Here is an 18,153-nt window from a genome sequence, read left to right as displayed (position 1 = left end):
AGGCAATCCCTAAAAACACATAGTGTCTTCAAAAAGGGTAATATATCACAAGGATAGGGCGCAGAAAAGGTGCTAAAAAGCTCCGTTTCCAGATCAAGGCAAGAAATCCGTTCAACCCAATCACCCTTGATTTTCTCAAGCACCCTCCAATGAAGATTTCCATTAAAAAGTAACCCTCCACGGCGGTCAAAAAGCCTGTGCAAGCTACCAGAGGGAACTTTTCTCCAAGTTCCAGTTCCAACAGTGTACACTCGGCACTCCAATTGGCACTGAGGTTTTCCCTCGAAAACCTAAACCACCTTATACTGCACGGTCGTTCTGCTCTCTCCAAATCCAAAACTCTCCGACGCAAACTGATCTTTTGAGGTGGTTTGTTGAGGGAGCTTGAAATAGTCACGTGTGACTAGATTGCACATGATAAGATCACCATGATCGACGCCTCTTAGAAAGATCAGACCATTGACCGAACTATGGATTGGCTCATCAAAGGGGAGTTGGAAGTTGAAGTCTGCACACCAATTATACTCATCATCAAAGTCGGAAAGCTCATCCACGATTTCCTTGACATCGTATGACTTTGAGTCTGTTTCAACAGCAACGCACAAGACTGACCTAGACATATGGAAATTCACAAACTCGGTATATCTTTGTGGTTAGTGGAGAAAAGCCATCGAACCAGATTTGTCATAGTTGATTTACTTTTTTGAAGGTTCCGCTCCCCATGCGGTGGAGACGGCGAATGTCTGTGTCCTTGTGACAAAATAAATAAGTAAATCTGAGGATTTTTCTGCCACTTTAGAAAAAAGAAAATGTTAATATTTGATAGATAATATAGTAGAAATGTGATCAAATGAAAACTCTAAATTATGTTGGAAGAGTTGATATTAAGGTGTTGCATGAAGAACATGCTGACGTGGATTTGTGCAATGTTGGAAAAGAGAATGCACGAGATTGCTTCAAGAATGAGAGCACGGGATCAAAGCCTTTGCCAGCTAATGGATCTGGGGACCGCGTTTGTACCTTCAAGGACGTGTTGATAAAAGGGCTAAAGGAGAAGGACGTTGGTTAGGATTAGTAGTCTTAATGAGGTGTTAGTATATTAATGATAACATAATATGGATTCTAGATTGTTCTGAGCAAGTGTATAAATGCTAGTATTGTAATCTTCATCAATCAATGAAACAGTATCTAGTCCTCTCTCATACTATTTCCGGTTAATATTCCATACAAGCTTTCATCAACATGATATTTGGTTGTTCTTTTCATGGTATCAGAGCAGGGTCATTTTGATCCTGTCTCTATATCCCCTTTTCCTTTTTCTTTTGTTTCTTTGCAAGAATGGCAAGCTCCAGCTCATCGTCTGGATGGATGACTCAGAGTCAAGGAACTCAACCCCTTTATGCACAGCTGCCTCCGATATCAGTGAAGCTGACTGATGCAAACTTTCTGATGTGGCAACAACAAGTGGATGTCACGGCCTATGGATATGGCCTCGAAGGATACCTCAACGGTGAGAAGAAGCCTCCACCTCCGATGATAGTCACTATTGAGGAAGAAGAAGGATCTGTGGTGAATGAAGAGTTCATCTCATGGCAGAGGTAGGATAGGAGAGTGGCAGCGTGGTTGCTGTCTTCTCTCTCAGAAGGAGCCCTCGGTCTGGTTGTTGGGCTGAGATTTGCAAGGGACATCTGGAGTGCCCTTGAGACAAATTTTGCTAACAGATCTACAGCCAAAATAATGCAATATCGGCAACAAATGCAAGAATATGACCCAGCAGTATGTGCAATCAGCTCGAGATCTGACTCATGGAGTTTAGGAGATGCTACTCCCTTCCTGCTAACTTTTGAGTTAAGAATGGAGACTACAATATCTCATTCTTCCAACAGAGAAGGCTCACAGCCTGTTCTGAATTTGGTGCAGCAATCAAACCAGAGAAGGGATTCTGCTCCATATAACTCTAAGTTTGATTCTGGAGGTGCAAGAGGAGGATTCAGAAACCAGAGAGGATGAAGAGGTGGAAGAGGTTTGGGCAGAGGAAACAACAAAGTGATTTTCCAATTGTGTGACAAGCCAGGGCATACTGCAGCAAAGTGTTGGCATAGGTTTGAGCAAAATTATGCTCCTCCACAACCACAGTTCAGGGGAGGTGCCCCAAATCAACAGCAAGGGTCCTTCAATCCATCTGCACATCTTGTTCAGACAGCTGCACCAAGGCCTCCTCCTTCTCTCAGTTCTGGAACACCCTCTGAGTTTGGTTTTGACTCAACCGTATCGACTAGTTGGTATCCTGATTCAGGAGCTACTCATCACGTTTCTAGAGATTTGGGCAACCTCAACATTAGCTCAGAATATACTGGAGGTAAAAATCTTTTGCTTGGAAATGGATCTGCTGTTTCTATTTCTAACATTGGAGAGTCTTATTTGAAACCTCACTGTGCTAGTTTTTCCAGAAAACTTACTTTGAGAAACCTCCTACATGTTCCTAGCATAACCAAAAATCTCCTCAGCGTGTCAAAATTTGCTAGAGATAATTGTGTCTTCTTTGAGTTTCATCCTGACTTTTGTTTTGTCAAGGATCTGGGAACCTGAGAAAGCGTGCTCAAGGGAACTTTTGACAAGGGATTATATCACTTCTTATTTGATCATTCGCCAATCAAGGGAAGCTCTACCATCATCCACTCTTTTCCCTCTCCATTCAATCAAGGCTGCCCAGCCATACACTCAGTCAGCTCAACTGTTCCAGCAGCTAGTGTTAATTCAAGTCATGATACTAGTCTTGATTTGGCTTTGTGACATAATAGACTAGGACATCTTACTCTAGAAGTAGTCAAAAATGTTCTCAAGAGCTGTAATATCCCTTTCATTTCAATGAATTCTCAACTTTGTCATTCTTGTTGTATGTCAAAAGCTCATAGATTGCCTTATAATTCCTCAGAGTCAATTGTTTCTTCACCTCTTGAGCTGATACACAGTGATCTCTGGGGTCCATCCCTAGTTGTTTCAAGGAACGGTTTCAGATACTATGTTTCTTTTGTGGATCATTATTCAAGGTTTACCAGGATATACTTGTTAAAGAACAAGAGTGATGTTATAGGTGTTTTTAAGCACTTCAAATCCTTGACAGAAAATCTATTTCACACAAAGATAAAGTATTTTCATTCAGATTGAGGAGGGGAGTTTCAAAGCTTAACCTCATTTTTTAAAGAAAATGGGATAACACATAGAATCTCATGTCCCTGCACTCCTCAACAGAATGGTTTGGCAGAAAGGAAGCACAGGCACATAGTAGAGACTGGGCTTACACTTTTATCTCAATCTTCACTTTCAAATAAATTCTGGGATGATGCTTTTACTTCAGCTGTGTTTCTGATCAACAGGATGCCCTCTAAGGTCATTGATAACATATCTCCTTTTCAGAAATTGTATTCCAAGACACCTGATTATTCAGCCTTGAGAGTGTTTGGCTGCTTGTGTTTTCCTCTGACCAGGCCCTACAATAAGCATAAACTTGATAGCAGGTCTGTGAAATCTGTATTTTTGGGTTACAGTGGATCTCATAAGGGGTATAAGGCTCTTCTTCCAGATGGGAAGGTGATAGTGTCCAAAGATGTAATTTGTGATGAGCAAGTTTTTCCTTATCAATCAATTTTCTCTTCTAGTGGTGCTCATATTCCCACCCTGCCTCCAGCTGTGTTAGTTCCACCAACACAGTCTGTCTTCACTCCCATTGCTTCATCACCTTCTCCACATCCATCACCTGATGCTTGTAGTTCACATTCCGCTGCTCACACTCCAGATTCTTCACCTTCTCCCATACACACTCAACAGAATTCCCCTGCCCCTCCCTCAGATTCTGGAGATCAGCCCCCAGATGCCCCTATTGTTGAGGAACCCCCTAATTCTGGTAAACATCATATGACCACAAGGTCCAAGTCTGGAATCTTCAAACCCAAACTATACACTCTGGTCGTTTCCTCACATCTCATTCCCAGATCTGCTCTTGAAGCTTTGCTCATACCTATTTGGAAAGCAGCTATGTTGGCTGAATTTATTGCTCTTCTCAAGAACAAAACTTGGATTTTGACTACTCTACCACCTGGAAAGAATCTCATAGGCTGTACATGGATTTTTAAATTGAAGTTTCATCTCTCTGGAGAGGTTGCTAGGCATAAGGCTAGACTTGTGGCTCAAGGTTTTTGACAGCAACCGGGCTTTAACTTCAATGAGACTTTTAGTCATGTTGTTAAGCCCGCAACTATCAGACTGATCCTTACTGTAGTTGTGACTTTTGGTTGGGATATCACACATCTTGATGTGAATAATGCCTTTCTCAATGGTGAGTTGAAAGAGGATATCTATATGAAGCAGCCTCTTGGCTTTGAACAAGGAGGCCCCCATCTGGTGTGTAAGTTGAACAAAGCTATCTATGGGCTCAAGCAAGCTTCCAGGGCATGGTTCTTTACCATTCATTTAGTACTTCTTTCTCTTGGCTTCAAGCAATCCAGGGCTGATGCCTCTATGTTCATCAGAAAAACAGGTTCTGAGGTTATTTATCTCTTGATCTATGTAGATGATATGTTGATTACAGGGAACTGCCCTGCTGCTATCAAGAAGGTGATCAATCAGTTAAATGATCAGCTTTCCTTGAAAGATCTTGGGGATGTGAATCTTTTTCTTGGAGTGGAGGTTGTCAAAACTGAACATGGACTCCATTTGTGTCAGTCAACATACATCAAGGATCTCTTGAAGAAAGCTAATATGACTGGTGCAAAAGGATGTCCTACTCCTATGGTTTCTGGTTGTGAACTCAGCAAAAACATTGGAGAACCAGTCTCTGATGCTAAGCTTTATAGGAGCATTGTAGGTGCTCTTCAGTATGCGGCCATCACTAGGCCAGACATCAACTATGTTGTAAATAAAGTGAGTCAATACATGGCCTCACCTCTTGACACTCACTGGAGAGTAGTCAAGCGGATCTTGAGATATCTATCAGGGACTTTGGATTTTGGCATTCAAATTCATAAATCTAATGGAGTTCTATCTTCCTTTTCTGATTCAGATTTGGATGACCGAAGATCCACAACTGGCTTCTACACCTACTTTGGTAGAAGTCTCATTTCTCGGTGTGTTAAGAAGCAAACGGTTGTGGCTCGTTCTAGTACCGAAGCTGAGTACAGAAGTTTGGCTCATGCTGCAGCTGAAGTAACCTGGCTCAATTCTGTACTTGGTGAGTTGACAGTTCAACCTAAATCAGAACCTGTTATCTGGGTTGACAACATGAGTGCTATCGCTCTTGCTTCTAATCCGGTGTTGCATGCTAGAACTAAGCATATTGAGCTTGATATCCATTTTGTCAGAGATAAGGTCTTGAACAGAGAACTTGAACTTCGGAATATTCCTACTCAAGACCAGGTAGCTGATATCTTTACAAAGCCTCTTGGACAACAACCTTTCATGAAGTTGAGAAACAGACTTGGTGTAGTTTCTCTGGCCTCACTCAGGTTGAGGGGGGATGTTGGAAGAGTTGATATTAAGGTGTTGCATGAAGAACATGCTGACGTAGATTTGTGCAATGCTGGAAAAGGGAATGCACGAGATTGCTTCAAGAATGAGAGCACGGGATCAAAGCCTTTGCCAGCTAATGGATCTGGGGACCGCGTTTGTACCTTCAAGGACGTGTTGATGAAAGGGCTAAAGGAGAAGGACGTTGGTTAGGATTAGTAGTCTTAATGAGGTGTTAGTATATTAATGATAACAGAATATGGATTCTAGATTGTTCTGAGCATGTGTATAAATGTTAGTATTGTAATCTTCATCAATCAATGAAACAGTATTGCTAGTCCTCTCTCATACTATTTCCGGTTATATTCCATACAAGCTTTCATCAACATGATATTTGGTTGTTCTTTTCAAATACTACCCCCGTCCCCGATTAAGAGTCGCACTTTGACCGGGCACGAGTTTTAAGAAATGTAAAGAATAGTTGGTTGAAAAAGTTAGTGGAATGTGGGACCCATTTTTTTATATTGGTTTTATAATAAAATGTGAGTGAATTGAGTTAGTGGAATGTGGGACCTACTTACTATTTATGGTGAAAATGAAGTGTGACTCTTAATTGGGGACTGACCGAAATAGAAAAGTGTGACTCTTAATCGGGGACGGAGGGGGTATTGTACAAACTCAAAACTATGATTTGAACCATTGAAAAATGTCAACAGATCACAAAAAAACATCAATAGGAAAATCTCAACAGAATTTCAACGGTAGTTAATGGTTGAAGCTGTGTTGAGGAGTTTTGAGTTTGTACAATATATAAGTTTGCATTTTATCACTACCTTAATATAGTAAGTATGTTTTATGGTGTAAATGAAGAAAATTTTAATGAATATGACAAGAGTTATAATATTACGAAGTTGAATACATGTAAAGAAAACATAAAGTTTTACATTATTTTTTGTGCAAGTGATTAAATTCAAAACCTTTAATTTTTAGATCACAAAGCTAGTTTGTTGGAAATGGATTATATTTATAACATAGATTGATCAATTCCATGTCGATATAAACTTATTGTCAAGAATAATAAGAACCTAAGTAAGAATGGAACAACTAATTATGGGGGCATCTTTAATCCATACTACTATTTACTTACGTATAATTATAAAATTGCGTATTTGAAAATTATCAAATGAGATGTTGGCATGTTGCACCTACATATTAAAAAACCTGTATTCGAAATAGAAGAAAATGACGTTGTCACACAAGTTTCCCCAGCATCGCCCATCAGCCTCTGTGTATCGCTCGCCCCATCCTGTCACGACCGCACTTTGCTAAGGATAGCAAAGCCGGGAAACCGTGACTAGGGGTGGGAAATAAGAAGAGGGGAACAGAAAGGGGGTAAACAATAACTGAATATCCACTTGGAAATAAAGGGGGAAACAATTTCAAAATAACTCTTGGTCACCAGGATTTTGAATCAAAACCTTAATCATCAATGGGCATTTATCAGCGTATAAAAGAACAGTCGATGTTGTGTAAAACTTTACTACACAGCGGAAAGAAAACGGTCACAAGTATGGAGACATGCACCTCCGAGAGCCTCTACTTAAAATAAAAAGGATTTCATCAACTTTGCTCAGCATTCTCCACCGTCACTGCTCAACCTGCACATTTAGAAATATATGCAGGACTGAGTATAAAAATACTCAGTGAACACATTGCCGAAATATGCATATATAAAACGAAAATATTATCATGCCATCACAATAACACTCGAGAGTTTTCTCTTAAAAGGCTCGAGCTTACTAAATTCTTTGTGCGCTAAAGTTCGACTGATCAGTCTAAGTTCTTTCTTTCTTTTCGCCATATCTGAACACCAAGTTCCGTGGAGATGGTGCTCTCTCACGGTCACCTACCTTTTTCTCCATCCGGGGAGGTGGCCACCTCCCACGGCCTCCATAACTTTATTTGTGACCCGCGGAAGGTGGCCACCTTCCACGGCCACTTGTGTACACTAATCCGAGTAGGGACATGACTCAACTTTATTTTACCCAAATAATACACGCAAGTGTACGGGGTTATCGTAGCAAACAGCAAGTAAGAGTATATCGTATCCCACATAGACAATTAAGTGTAAACCTAAGTACCACGAACAAATTTCAACTACTATCCAGACGATCAAGAATTTTGGGTTTGAAACTAACAACTACTAAAAGCATATAAAATCAGAGATTAAAATAAGCACTTAAATAAGAAAACAATTAAGCAAGTTGTAGAAAATGATAGAGAAATATGCAGAATTCAAGGATCCGATGCACAACTCATAGCCTAACCCAATTGAAACCGATTTACCATTTAAAGTCTCCAGAATTGTTGAATCAATCACAAATATAGATTAAACCCCCTCCCGAGGTGAGAAATCCGTAGATTAGGTGTAATAATTGAAGTCCCCTTCTAATTCTTAGACCTAACTCCTAACAGTTTGATTAGATTAATGATCCCACTCAGAATCTCAACTCTCACGAGTTCTATTGAATTAAGGTGTGAATTATCCCTATTTCAAGATTAATTATTTCACCTTCTGATTACTCTAAGAAACCTTAACACTATCTATTGGTGATCAAGCAATTGACAGGAAAAAGCACAGGAATAAACCAAACAATTACAAGAGCTAGATAAAAACGAAGTCAATTGCATTAAAACTATGAATCAATGCATCTTCACCAAGAATTCTACATAAAAAGTTTAGTTACTCATGTTCATGGTAGAAAACAAAAAGAAACTAAGCAAAACAATGGAAATCATGATCCAAATTGCAATTGGCGGAAGAATTGAAGCTTGAATCTTCAATCTTCTTCCAAGAGTTCTTCACAAAGAGAGAGATATGTTTTGTCGCTTGTAGAGAATGCCTAGAATTGACCTAATTCTTCCTTCTTATTTCCTCTTCAAAAAATTGCGTTTCAGCTCTAAAAAATGCCAAAATGACGGACCCGGCCGGGTGGGAATTCTTCGGTACTCTCTGGAGTCTCGCAGGCTTAATTACGCCACCCGGCCGGGTGGAATTATAGGGTAATAATTCACCAGGCCGGGTGAGATTTTCTAGACAGCGCAGTGTTCGTATAACGGCCATAACTTCTTCTACCGAATTCCGATTGAGGCGTGCGAGATACCCACGTGAAGATCTTTCGAAGACGAAGAGATTGATATGCATTATGGGCAGATTGGACTTCAAAATATCTAGTAAATATTGTCTCAAACCAAGGCTGCTGCACATCCACATATTTTATACTTTTTTCTACACATTCTTAACAAAATGGTCAACATACCAATATAATAGAGAAGTAGATATAAACACGCCTAATACTAGACGAAATATGCTCAAATTCATACAAAACCACCATCTAAAACCATGTAAAATCCAAGTATGTCAGGACACCACCCTTACTTGGACCCGAATTCGATTCTTACGTTCCAACCAAACAGATAGGCATAAAACAAATCATTTATGGCAAGACAACATCATTTACATAAACAACAAACATAGATTCACATTTTCATATTTTCATCCACATTAATATGTAGGATAGAAAAGTTCACCTCGTTCGTTTAATTTCTTTAACTTGAATTTCTCGCTCCAACCTTAACTTGCGGAGATAACCTTTTTCAAGACAATATAATATAATATAAAATACCAATCAAACTTCAAGAAATTCTTAAATTTTAATAGGAATGCATGCCTCCTAATTAATCCCTTTCATTTTTCGCCTATCCTTTAAAACTTCTGGAACTCATATATTATTTAATACTTCCTTCACTATTCATGGGCTTCGACTAAATTGGAACTCCATACTTTACTCGAAAATCACACTCACAAAATTATAACAAAAATTTGATAAAAATAATTAATTTAGCTTATTTAAACTATTTCATTTTAAGCCTAAAGTAATTAAATCTCAGAATTGGGCCTTTTTATTTTATATACTGCAGCACCAATTACTTGAAGTTAGGCTCAAATTATTTACTCCCCTTCTTAGCCCAAGGAAATAAAATGCAAGCCCAATCACCAATTAAATTGAAATAACCCACATGTATTCTTTCTCTCCATCGTCACTCCCAACTCATCCTCTTTTATCCCAAATTTCATTTGCCCCAACAAAATAGAAGAGAGAAATCAGTGCCTCCTTCTCCCTCTACCTCTCGCACTCTCTCTGTCTCTCTCTCGGTAGCGCCGCCGTCCGCTGCTCCCTCCGGTGGCTTTTCTCTCTCTCCCCTCCGTCTCTCCCTCTCCGAAATTTCTTTCGCCCCAAACAAGGCAAATTCAGCGCAACTTCACTCGGAAGCGCCGACACCACCAGCCACCGCCCTTGAAATTCTTCCAGGAGGTGAGCTTGACGTAGTCAGCTCCTTCCCCTCGGCCTACTCTCTCTATGTCTCTCCCTTCCGCCCAAAATTTGCTCCCAATTTCGGACCTCCGCCGTCGATTCCCGCTGTTCCTCCGCCTCCGTGCTGCATCGTCGTTGTTCATTGCCGTCGCTTGGCGCCGCAGCCGCCGCTCGGCAATAATCGGCCCTCTCGGCTTCAAAACTAAGTCTTAACTCTTGCTTCTATTCTTAAATTTTCAATTATTACAATCGAGTCATTCGAATTATTGGTTATCAGTTTAGCTTCGGGCTATCGTTGGATTTCTTGCTTGAATTACAGTTTATGCAACTTATGCGAAATTTCTATATTAATATGCTAAAGGAGAAGAGATATTAAACTGGATGGACTGTACCTTTCTTGAGGGAAGAGTTGTTTGAAGACTTGGTATCCACTCCAAAGTTAGACAGAAACTCTCACCTCACATCTACTCTCTGTTTTATTTGTGAATTAGCTGGGAAGATATTGAGGATGAGAATTACAACGTGTAACAAAAATAGAAAAAGGGGACGCGTGGAGTAGGGGGAAGAAAAGCCACGCCTAGGGTGAGGAGGAACTGATTTCAACTGAATTGCCTTCAAAATTGGACTCAAAAAGATACTCCACATAAATTTTCTTTTATTGAAATAAGCCTGCAATGGCTTTTAGAAATAATAAATACTTTTATTTCTATTATGCTTTATTTCTTATATTTAAATTTCTTTTACAAAATTTGACAATCAAGACTTCGGTGTTATGCCCAAAACTATATATATATTATGATTCATCTTTATCGATCTTAAACGTTCAATACTCTTTTAGTCGGTGAAAAGAAATGAAGATTAAATAAAAATTTCGGCTACCCATTCGACGTCCTTTCGAGTTCAACTAAAAAGATAAGAAAAGTCGGGGTGTTACACATCCAGTCAATGACTCAAGGGAGATTTCGGTAGAGCCTTGTATGTAACACGATCCAGGCACGCTTTTTGGTAACATTGTGGTAGATGGAAGGAATAACTATCTACTCTCACATACATAGGAATGATGATTTGAAATAAAATAATGATTCATATGAAAAAATGTACTACAAAGAAGATAAGTATCATATTTCCAATATACCAAATGGCCTAAAGATGTTATTTAAGTGATCGATTAATTATGATTTACAAGACCAAAAAGGGGTGATAAATGTTAATCAGTAGTAAAACTAATAAGGCAAGAAAGCTACTCCATATCACAAATAAAACTAATGTTATCTTAGCAAAAGAGTTGCACCAATTCCAATGCATATCCAACAAGAGGTTTGTCTCTCACCATTCATGTATTTCATCAGCAAACATCAAATGGCAGTCACAATTCATGTATTTCATCAGCAAACATCAAATGGCAGTCACAGCTCAAAATGAGCTCACATTCTCCATCACAAAATTCTTCGGAGTGAGAAAGCTTGGGGTATACATGGTCGTAGATATATACTCATCACAATCTTCTCGAATAAAGAAGTCATGGTAAGTTTTAGTCTTGTTGGAGTAGTAGTATAGTTTGTCCCCATCACATTTCAGCAAGATGTCACCATTCTCGAAAACTTTGAACGGGGAAGCATGAAGTACAAAATGTCCTCCGAAAGCTTCGCCTGTAAAAACTTCCTTTGTCCAAGATTTTTCATTCCCATATTCCTTCATCGACCAAATTTCAAGCTCCTGAACATTTGTAGTAGTTTTATAGCACAAACAGAGGCAATCCCTCAAAACACATGGTGTCTTAATAAAGTAGCGGCGTATACCATGAAAGGGTGTAGCAAAGGTGCTAAAAAGTTCTGTTTCAAGATCAAAGCAAGAAATCCATTCAACCAAGTCATCTCCGATTTTATCAATTACCCTCCAATGAAGATTTCCATTAAAAAGGAACCCTCCAAGCACGTCAAGATAAGAGTGCAGGCTACCAAGGGGAATTTTTCTCCACATTCCGGTTCCAATAGTGTATACTTGGCACTCATGTGTGTTCTCATGTAGTGGTTTTTCTAACTCCACACATAGTGGTTTTTCAAATAAAATCCTAATCACCTTATATTGGCCAGTCGTTCTGCTCACTCCAAATCCAAAATTCTCATTTACAAGCTGATCTTTTAACTTAAGAGTGGCGCTGCTGCAGTCGTCTCTGTGCTTGAGACAAATTGGTTCGAAATTTTATGACGATTTTGAGCCATTTTAATTCAGATTTGTTTTAATGAAAAAGTGAATTTTAAAACAATTAATAAATTGGAGTATAGAACATATGGTTAAATAATACTCCTCCCATCTCATCAAGCGTTTCTTTTTCATAGTGAAATTTAATAATTTTAGTGAAGAAGAGAAAATAAAATAAAAGAAATTACATTACATATTCATAAGTTTAACATATTAAGTTTATACTAGTAAAATGATGAAATAGAATAAGAGTACAATAAAATAAAGATAAAAATGAAATAGAGAACTAAAAATGAAAAGAAATTACCCTTTCTTATTTACTTCCATTCATATGTTTATTATTTATATTATTATTTTATCCTGTATTTTGTACTCCGTATTAATTTCATAGTAGCATCTCTATCTCCAACCTGTATTATTTTATATTGTATTTGAGTATGAAATTTATGTTAAATTAGTAATGTCGTGTGATGGTCGGTTTCAAACATTACAACTAATGAAACCCATTCAAGTTTTTAATCTTTGATAAAATGTAGTAGTTGCATGGGAGTTTATTACATTTGTGCAACTGATTAAATTCAAAATCTTCAATTTTCAGATCATAACCCCAAATTGATTTGTTCATGAATATCTAGTTAGTGATATAAACTAGTACTTCCTTCGTCCGTCATTAGGAGTCTCATTCTATGGCGGCACGAGTTTTAAGAAATGTTAGGAAAAGTGGGTGAGAAAAAGATAGTGTTCGTGTTCGTGTTTGGAGTTTTCTTAACAGGTCGTGTTCGTATTTGTTGTTATCGTGTAAAAATGATAACGACACAATACGTATGATTTGTCACCCCTAACTTCTATACATATGGGTGTTCAGTGTATAAGAATTAATTTTTTGCAGCCATAGAATTAATGATCGGCCCACACTGTTCAAGGCGGTAATAGGCTAAAATGAATTCTTCCGAATTTGGTAGTACACTAGTTTTTCGAAACAGCATCGACCACCGGACCCATAATTGAAGGGGGTATTCCATCTATAAATTGGCAGGGTCGAGAAATGAGGAGCATTTTTCTTTACCGTGACTATTCCCACATGAAAGAGGAAAGTCAATAAACCTGACTGTTAAAACTCAGCAGGATTGAAACGGTACACAACATAGTAGTAATAGTCTTCAGTACGTAGTCACAAAGACAATAAATAACCTACTACCATCATATTCTTACATATTAACTGCCACAGCCATTACATTACCCCTTTTCTTCTTAAAAACATTTCACGAGTCAAGACTACTGGCCATGTTTATTCTACCCACCCATCCTTCAAGCAGATTCAGCAAAACCCACTTGCAGATTTCCGTAGTCGAACACAGTGTGATATGGGCGCATGAACACATCCCCGAGAATCCTGCATTGTCATGTACATCTCTAGTGATTTAGCATCCGAGTTGAGCATTTTTTTCTCATTCAAGTATATAATGTTGCACGTACCAAAGAGGTCCTTGAGGAGGTGGGACATCCAAAGCCATGAATCCGCTCATGCAAATAGCCGTAGGGCCTTCCTCAACCTTCAGTATATACTGCAAACACAAATCCACCATTCTTTAGTTTGTAAGAGTGGTTTTCAAGGAAAATGCAGTATGCATTATTCAAATGTGCAAACCTGTTCAGGAGTAAGAACATAAGGCTTTCCACCAATGCTGAAGGTGACGCTAGGCATGTTTTTTAAGTTATTGCAGTCGATTACGGATTGACCTCCTGGACTTGGTATACTATCGCAGAGCTGCCGAATGGAGAAGACGGTGTTTACGAATATAGCTCACGCCCAGGATGAGAAATAAAAGTCCATTTTAGATTATTACCTGATTCACATATTCAATCACTTTATCCTTTACACCTTCGTTTTTTAGCTGGTTTTTCATCCAAACTACAGCCATCTCACAAGCAGTGCACAGGGCATCCTCACCAACTGATTCAGTGCTCTCCTTTCCAACCACCATTTCAATATTCGAGCTGCAAACAGTCAGTTGGTTAGATGTGTCAAAATTGTTTTCATCCTCCAAATGACTCATGCAGCTTTTGTATAAGATACACAATCAACATTCTTCAAGGCTTCAAGTCGTTGACCAACCAGATCAAGTAAATCTCATTGTAGATACAGTGATACACATAACATAGTATATTGCAATATAAACCTTAATTGGGAGAACCAATGCTCTAAACTTAGAAACACTTGTGAAAAAGACTATCAAAGAAATTGGGAGATTAGTTCAATATCATTAAGATCAAGCTTTGACAGAGGAGTATTGACAAGATCCATGCAAAGTATGCTTCCAGATATGTACATCAGTTCTGTAAGTGCATCATATAGCTAGGATGAACGCTCAAATCAATAGTTGGACCAAGAAGTTAAGGTAAACAAACCTCACAGACTGAGCTCCATTGGAAAAGCACAGACCAATCTGGGAACAAATTGCATCAGGTTGCACCTGCAGAGGTACACTAACTTTTTTAGTTTCCAGGCAAAAACACTGTATATAGGCAGTAAGGATGCGAGTTTGAGAGAGCCATAGAGAAGAAAGGAAACAAAGGAAGACGTACTCCAGAGACTAGGAGTTCCCATATCATGTCTCCATATTGAGAAACAAGTGTTTTACATTCAGCGCTCGCAACTCCTTCTGCACCAATTGCATGGTTGATTTGAGTTATAACAGCCTGCAATTGTAGGACATCCACAACAGATTCTTAAAAGGCCATCCAAAGAACATAATACAGCAGAAAGCTAAATCAAATTCCACCTATCTCTTCGATATAGTGATGAAAAACACTTACAGTTGGACCAGTACACAAGGATGTCCCAGAGTCCACAATAGCAGCACAACCACCATCACATAAACCTGGTGCCATTTCACAAGAGTGTCCATGATTTAATGATCTGAAATACAATCTCTTATGTAATAAACTTCTGCACTAGTTCAGCAGTGTTGCAGAACTTACCAGTTGACTGGTTGCCAACAAGGAAGTCACCCACTTCAATCTGCAAAAGGAAAGATTTGAACAAGCAGGTGAAGAGAAAATCAATTCAATTGTCTACACTGAGAATCACGGATGCTACCACAGTTTTAGTAAAAACTGAAGCTTATCATATACTGTACCTGCCAGTACCCCTTTTTCGTCACAGGGACGTAACTATGATTTCCTTTGTAATGATTTGGATCAACTCCACCAAAGATTATCTCACCTCCCACTTCAGCTTCAGGGTCACTGCTAAGCCAGAAAGAAAATACCTGCTCCTCAACAAGTCCTTGGTTTACCATGTTGTACCTGTTAAGGTGCAACAAAACAAATTAGTTTGCCACCAATACTACAGCAGAAGAGTTTGAAATAGAGAAGACGTATACCAGACTGGGACTACATCGCCAACAGAAATTTCCTGGAAACCAAGCCCAAGAATACCATCAAATTTGGCCACGACAAAGGTAAGACTTCCTTCTTTTGTAGCCTCGATGAAAACCTGCAAAGGAATATCGTGAAGTTAGATCACGATTTAATGACTTACAAAATGTCAAACAAGGCAAAACAAGAAGAAAGGAAACCAACTTGATCCTTGACGGCAACATCACCAACTTCAACATTGTCTTGGCTAAAAAATCCAGCAATCGACCCAGAGCCATATGAAATTGAGCATGATTTTCCTGGATCACAGAAACATTTAAAGAAATCAGTAACAAACTAAAACATTGACGACTACACTAGTTTAATCAAGAACTTCAAAGCAGAGAATGCTTGCAAAAATGAAATGGGGAAAAAAGAACCAAAAGTGACATACCATTTGCCGTGTATGTACTGGACTTGCTTGATTTGTATCTACTATGGAAATAGCAAGCAATCTGCACATATAGTATGTCTTAGTAATAGTGTGAGTGTAAATCAGCTCAAAAGTACATTTAACCTTCAATATACTTACAGAGAAATAACATTTCGAAGATGGAACCCATAGATTGGAACTGCCAGTGTCAAACACAACAGTGAAATTCTGCGGTGGTGAGCCAATACCAATCTCTCCGAAGTACTGAGCATCTAAGTAATTCTTCAGATACACCGCATCTCCATCTCCACTGTTTAGTTTGATTTGTCTGTCATTGACATTTATCCCAAATTTTCCCTTTAATTTAGCTTCTGCAGCAGCCTTAATTCTAACCAGGTCCAAAGGCCTCCTTTTCAGGCTAATTCTTCTCAGAGCATCAGAAGAAGGAAGGATGGAGCATACAACAGCCCACAGACAGAAAACAGTTAGCAGATAGCCGAGCTTCATGTTTCAAGATTGCCTGTATGAGCAAAAATATACAGAGTAAGATACGAGATCATCACGATCACCTATAAGATATCAAAGTAATAACTCCAATAAATTGTAATCACTAAACAATCCTGTAAAGGGATCAGGTCATGTGGAGAAAACAATCATACACAGCCAAGAAAACAATCATACACAGTCCAAAGCATTCAATTGAGAAAATTAGTCACATAAACGGTATCCATGATTCAACATTCAGAGTTAGAAACTCAAGCTTAATAACAAAACTGAGAATGAACATAAGAATAAATAAAAAGCCTAACAATCCTCTCACTATGTAACATCTGTACAAAGTCAAAAATCAAAATCAACTGCTATCTGCATATCTTATCAACATGATTTCTAATCAACACTCGTGACTAAGATGAGTTCAAGCCTTGGGCAAAATACAACGACTAAAACCTAAATCTCGAAAATCGTAGATGATTGAGGAAAGTCAAAGCAGATATCGACCTAAAACGAGCTAAATCAACAATCAATCCCCAACAGTCATAGCTTCAAACCACAGCTTTAGTATAGCAAATATGATCAGTAGAAGTAGGCCTTGAGCTCAACCAGTGTAAAAGCAAACAGAAAAAAAAATAAAAGTAAAGGCTACATATTATTAAGATTTGTGGTAGAACAAAAATAGATGATTAAGAAGTTTTCACGAAATAGATGATGAAGATTGGAATTCAAACCTTGGCAAATCAGAGCTTCAAAAGCAGGTGTAGTTATGAGAGTTGTTGCAATTTTTATAGAAGGTTGTGCAGTCCAAAAGTAATGGAGAAAGAGAGAGAGTGAGCTGATTATTTTAATGGAGTAGATATTTTCTGGCCAAGCAGATTCCACTTTTTGTCTTCGAAATTGTTCAGTGTTTTAATCGCGGATTACATTGTTACACGTGTTTATATTTTATTGGCTGGAGTAGGACAGTGTCAAATGTATCGATTTTATTGTTTATCTTGGAATAGTTATAGCACAATCAACTACTTTCATTTCCACGATATGGAGTCATTTTTTTTAGACACACATAATTTTAAAAAATTATACTCCCTCCGTTTCATTAAATATGCAACATTTGTTTTTCAGCACGGGATTTTATGTAGTTTTGTTTTGTGAGTTAATAAAGAGAGAGTAAAGTAAGCGAGAAGAAAAAATAGAGAGAGTGTTGCTTCCATTTTTAGAAATGTTTCATTTTTAATAGGACAGACTGAAAAGGAAAACGTTTCATTTCTAATGGGACAGGGGGAGTATTAAATAAATAAATAATAAAATAAAAAATGAAAAAAATTGAGAAAATAAAATAAAAGGAATAAAGTAAATGAGAATAAATGTATTGACTTTTACTAAATCGAAAAATGACTCTACTATTATATAACATACTAAAAATGACAAAATAGCTTCACTGCTGTAGAACCGACGGAATAATAAGTAGAAACGGCAATACTGTTGCTACCATGCGATTTTGGAAATCCATGAATTTTAATAATTTGATGTTATTGATTGCCCCCACATTATTTTGTAGTACTCCACTTGTAAGCGGAGGAACTAGAAGTATCTAAAAATGGAATAAACTTAATTTTCATAGACATAAAATAGAGTGAAAATATAAATATTCCCTCCGTTCTATAAAAAATATCTTATTTCCATTTTTAGTTGTCTCACTAAACATGTTACATTTCAATTTTTAGAAAAAATTATCTCTCACAATAATATAAATATTATATTTTTTCTTTACACCTAACACTCGAA

At 38.1% G+C, this 18,153-nt stretch overlaps 2 protein-coding genes across 2 annotated transcripts; both read right to left on the bottom strand.

The window, feature by feature from the left end:
* Positions 1–10,942: 10,942 nt before the first annotated feature.
* On the bottom strand, positions 10,943–12,017 carry LOC125223789. The gene is made up of 2 exons (XM_048127083.1): positions 11,678–12,017; positions 10,943–11,594 (listed from the first exon to the last, which is right to left on the bottom strand). Exons 1-2 carry the CDS (start codon positions 11,750–11,752, stop codon positions 11,292–11,294), a joined length of 378 nt encoding a protein of 125 aa, XP_047983040.1. The 5' UTR covers positions 11,753–12,017; the 3' UTR covers positions 10,943–11,291.
* Positions 12,018–13,126: 1,109 nt separating this feature from the next.
* Positions 13,127–17,254, bottom strand: LOC125222562 (cyprosin-like). The gene is made up of 14 exons (XM_048125244.1): positions 17,100–17,254; positions 16,033–16,393; positions 15,895–15,955; positions 15,666–15,760; positions 15,467–15,579; positions 15,221–15,389; positions 15,063–15,102; positions 14,898–14,962; positions 14,667–14,780; positions 14,490–14,554; positions 13,928–14,078; positions 13,729–13,848; positions 13,557–13,645; positions 13,127–13,473 (listed from the first exon to the last, which is right to left on the bottom strand). The coding sequence occupies exons 2-14, from the start codon at positions 16,378–16,380 to the stop codon at positions 13,389–13,391; spliced, it is 1,515 nt and encodes a 504-aa protein (XP_047981201.1). The 5' UTR covers positions 16,381–16,393; positions 17,100–17,254; the 3' UTR covers positions 13,127–13,388.
* Positions 17,255–18,153: the final 899 nt, after the last annotated feature.

This window comes from Salvia hispanica, chromosome 4 (assembly GCF_023119035.1).
Source record: "Salvia hispanica cultivar TCC Black 2014 chromosome 4, UniMelb_Shisp_WGS_1.0, whole genome shotgun sequence".
Taxonomy (NCBI): domain Eukaryota; kingdom Viridiplantae; phylum Streptophyta; class Magnoliopsida; order Lamiales; family Lamiaceae; genus Salvia; species Salvia hispanica.
Note: the sequence above shows the minus strand (reverse complement) of the source record. Positions and strands in the feature narration are given on the sequence as shown.

Coding starts and splice junctions, on each gene's coding strand:
- LOC125223789 (XM_048127083.1), bottom strand. CDS start 11,752: ATGACTTGGTTGAATGGATTTCTTGCTTTGATCTTGAAACAGAACTTT. Junction 11,595..11,677: donor CTTTGCTACACCCTTTCATG/GTATACGCCGCT, acceptor ACAAATGTTCAG/GAGCTTGAAATTTGGTCGAT.
- LOC125222562 (XM_048125244.1), bottom strand. CDS start 16,380: ATGAAGCTCGGCTATCTGCTAACTGTTTTCTGTCTGTGGGCTGTTGTA. Junction 15,580..15,665: donor ATGTTGCCGTCAAGGATCAA/GTTGGTTTCCTT, acceptor ATTCCTTTGCAG/GTTTTCATCGAGGCTACAAA. Junction 13,646..13,728: donor ATGTTCTTACTCCTGAACAG/GTTTGCACATTT, acceptor TTGTGTTTGCAG/TATATACTGAAGGTTGAGGA.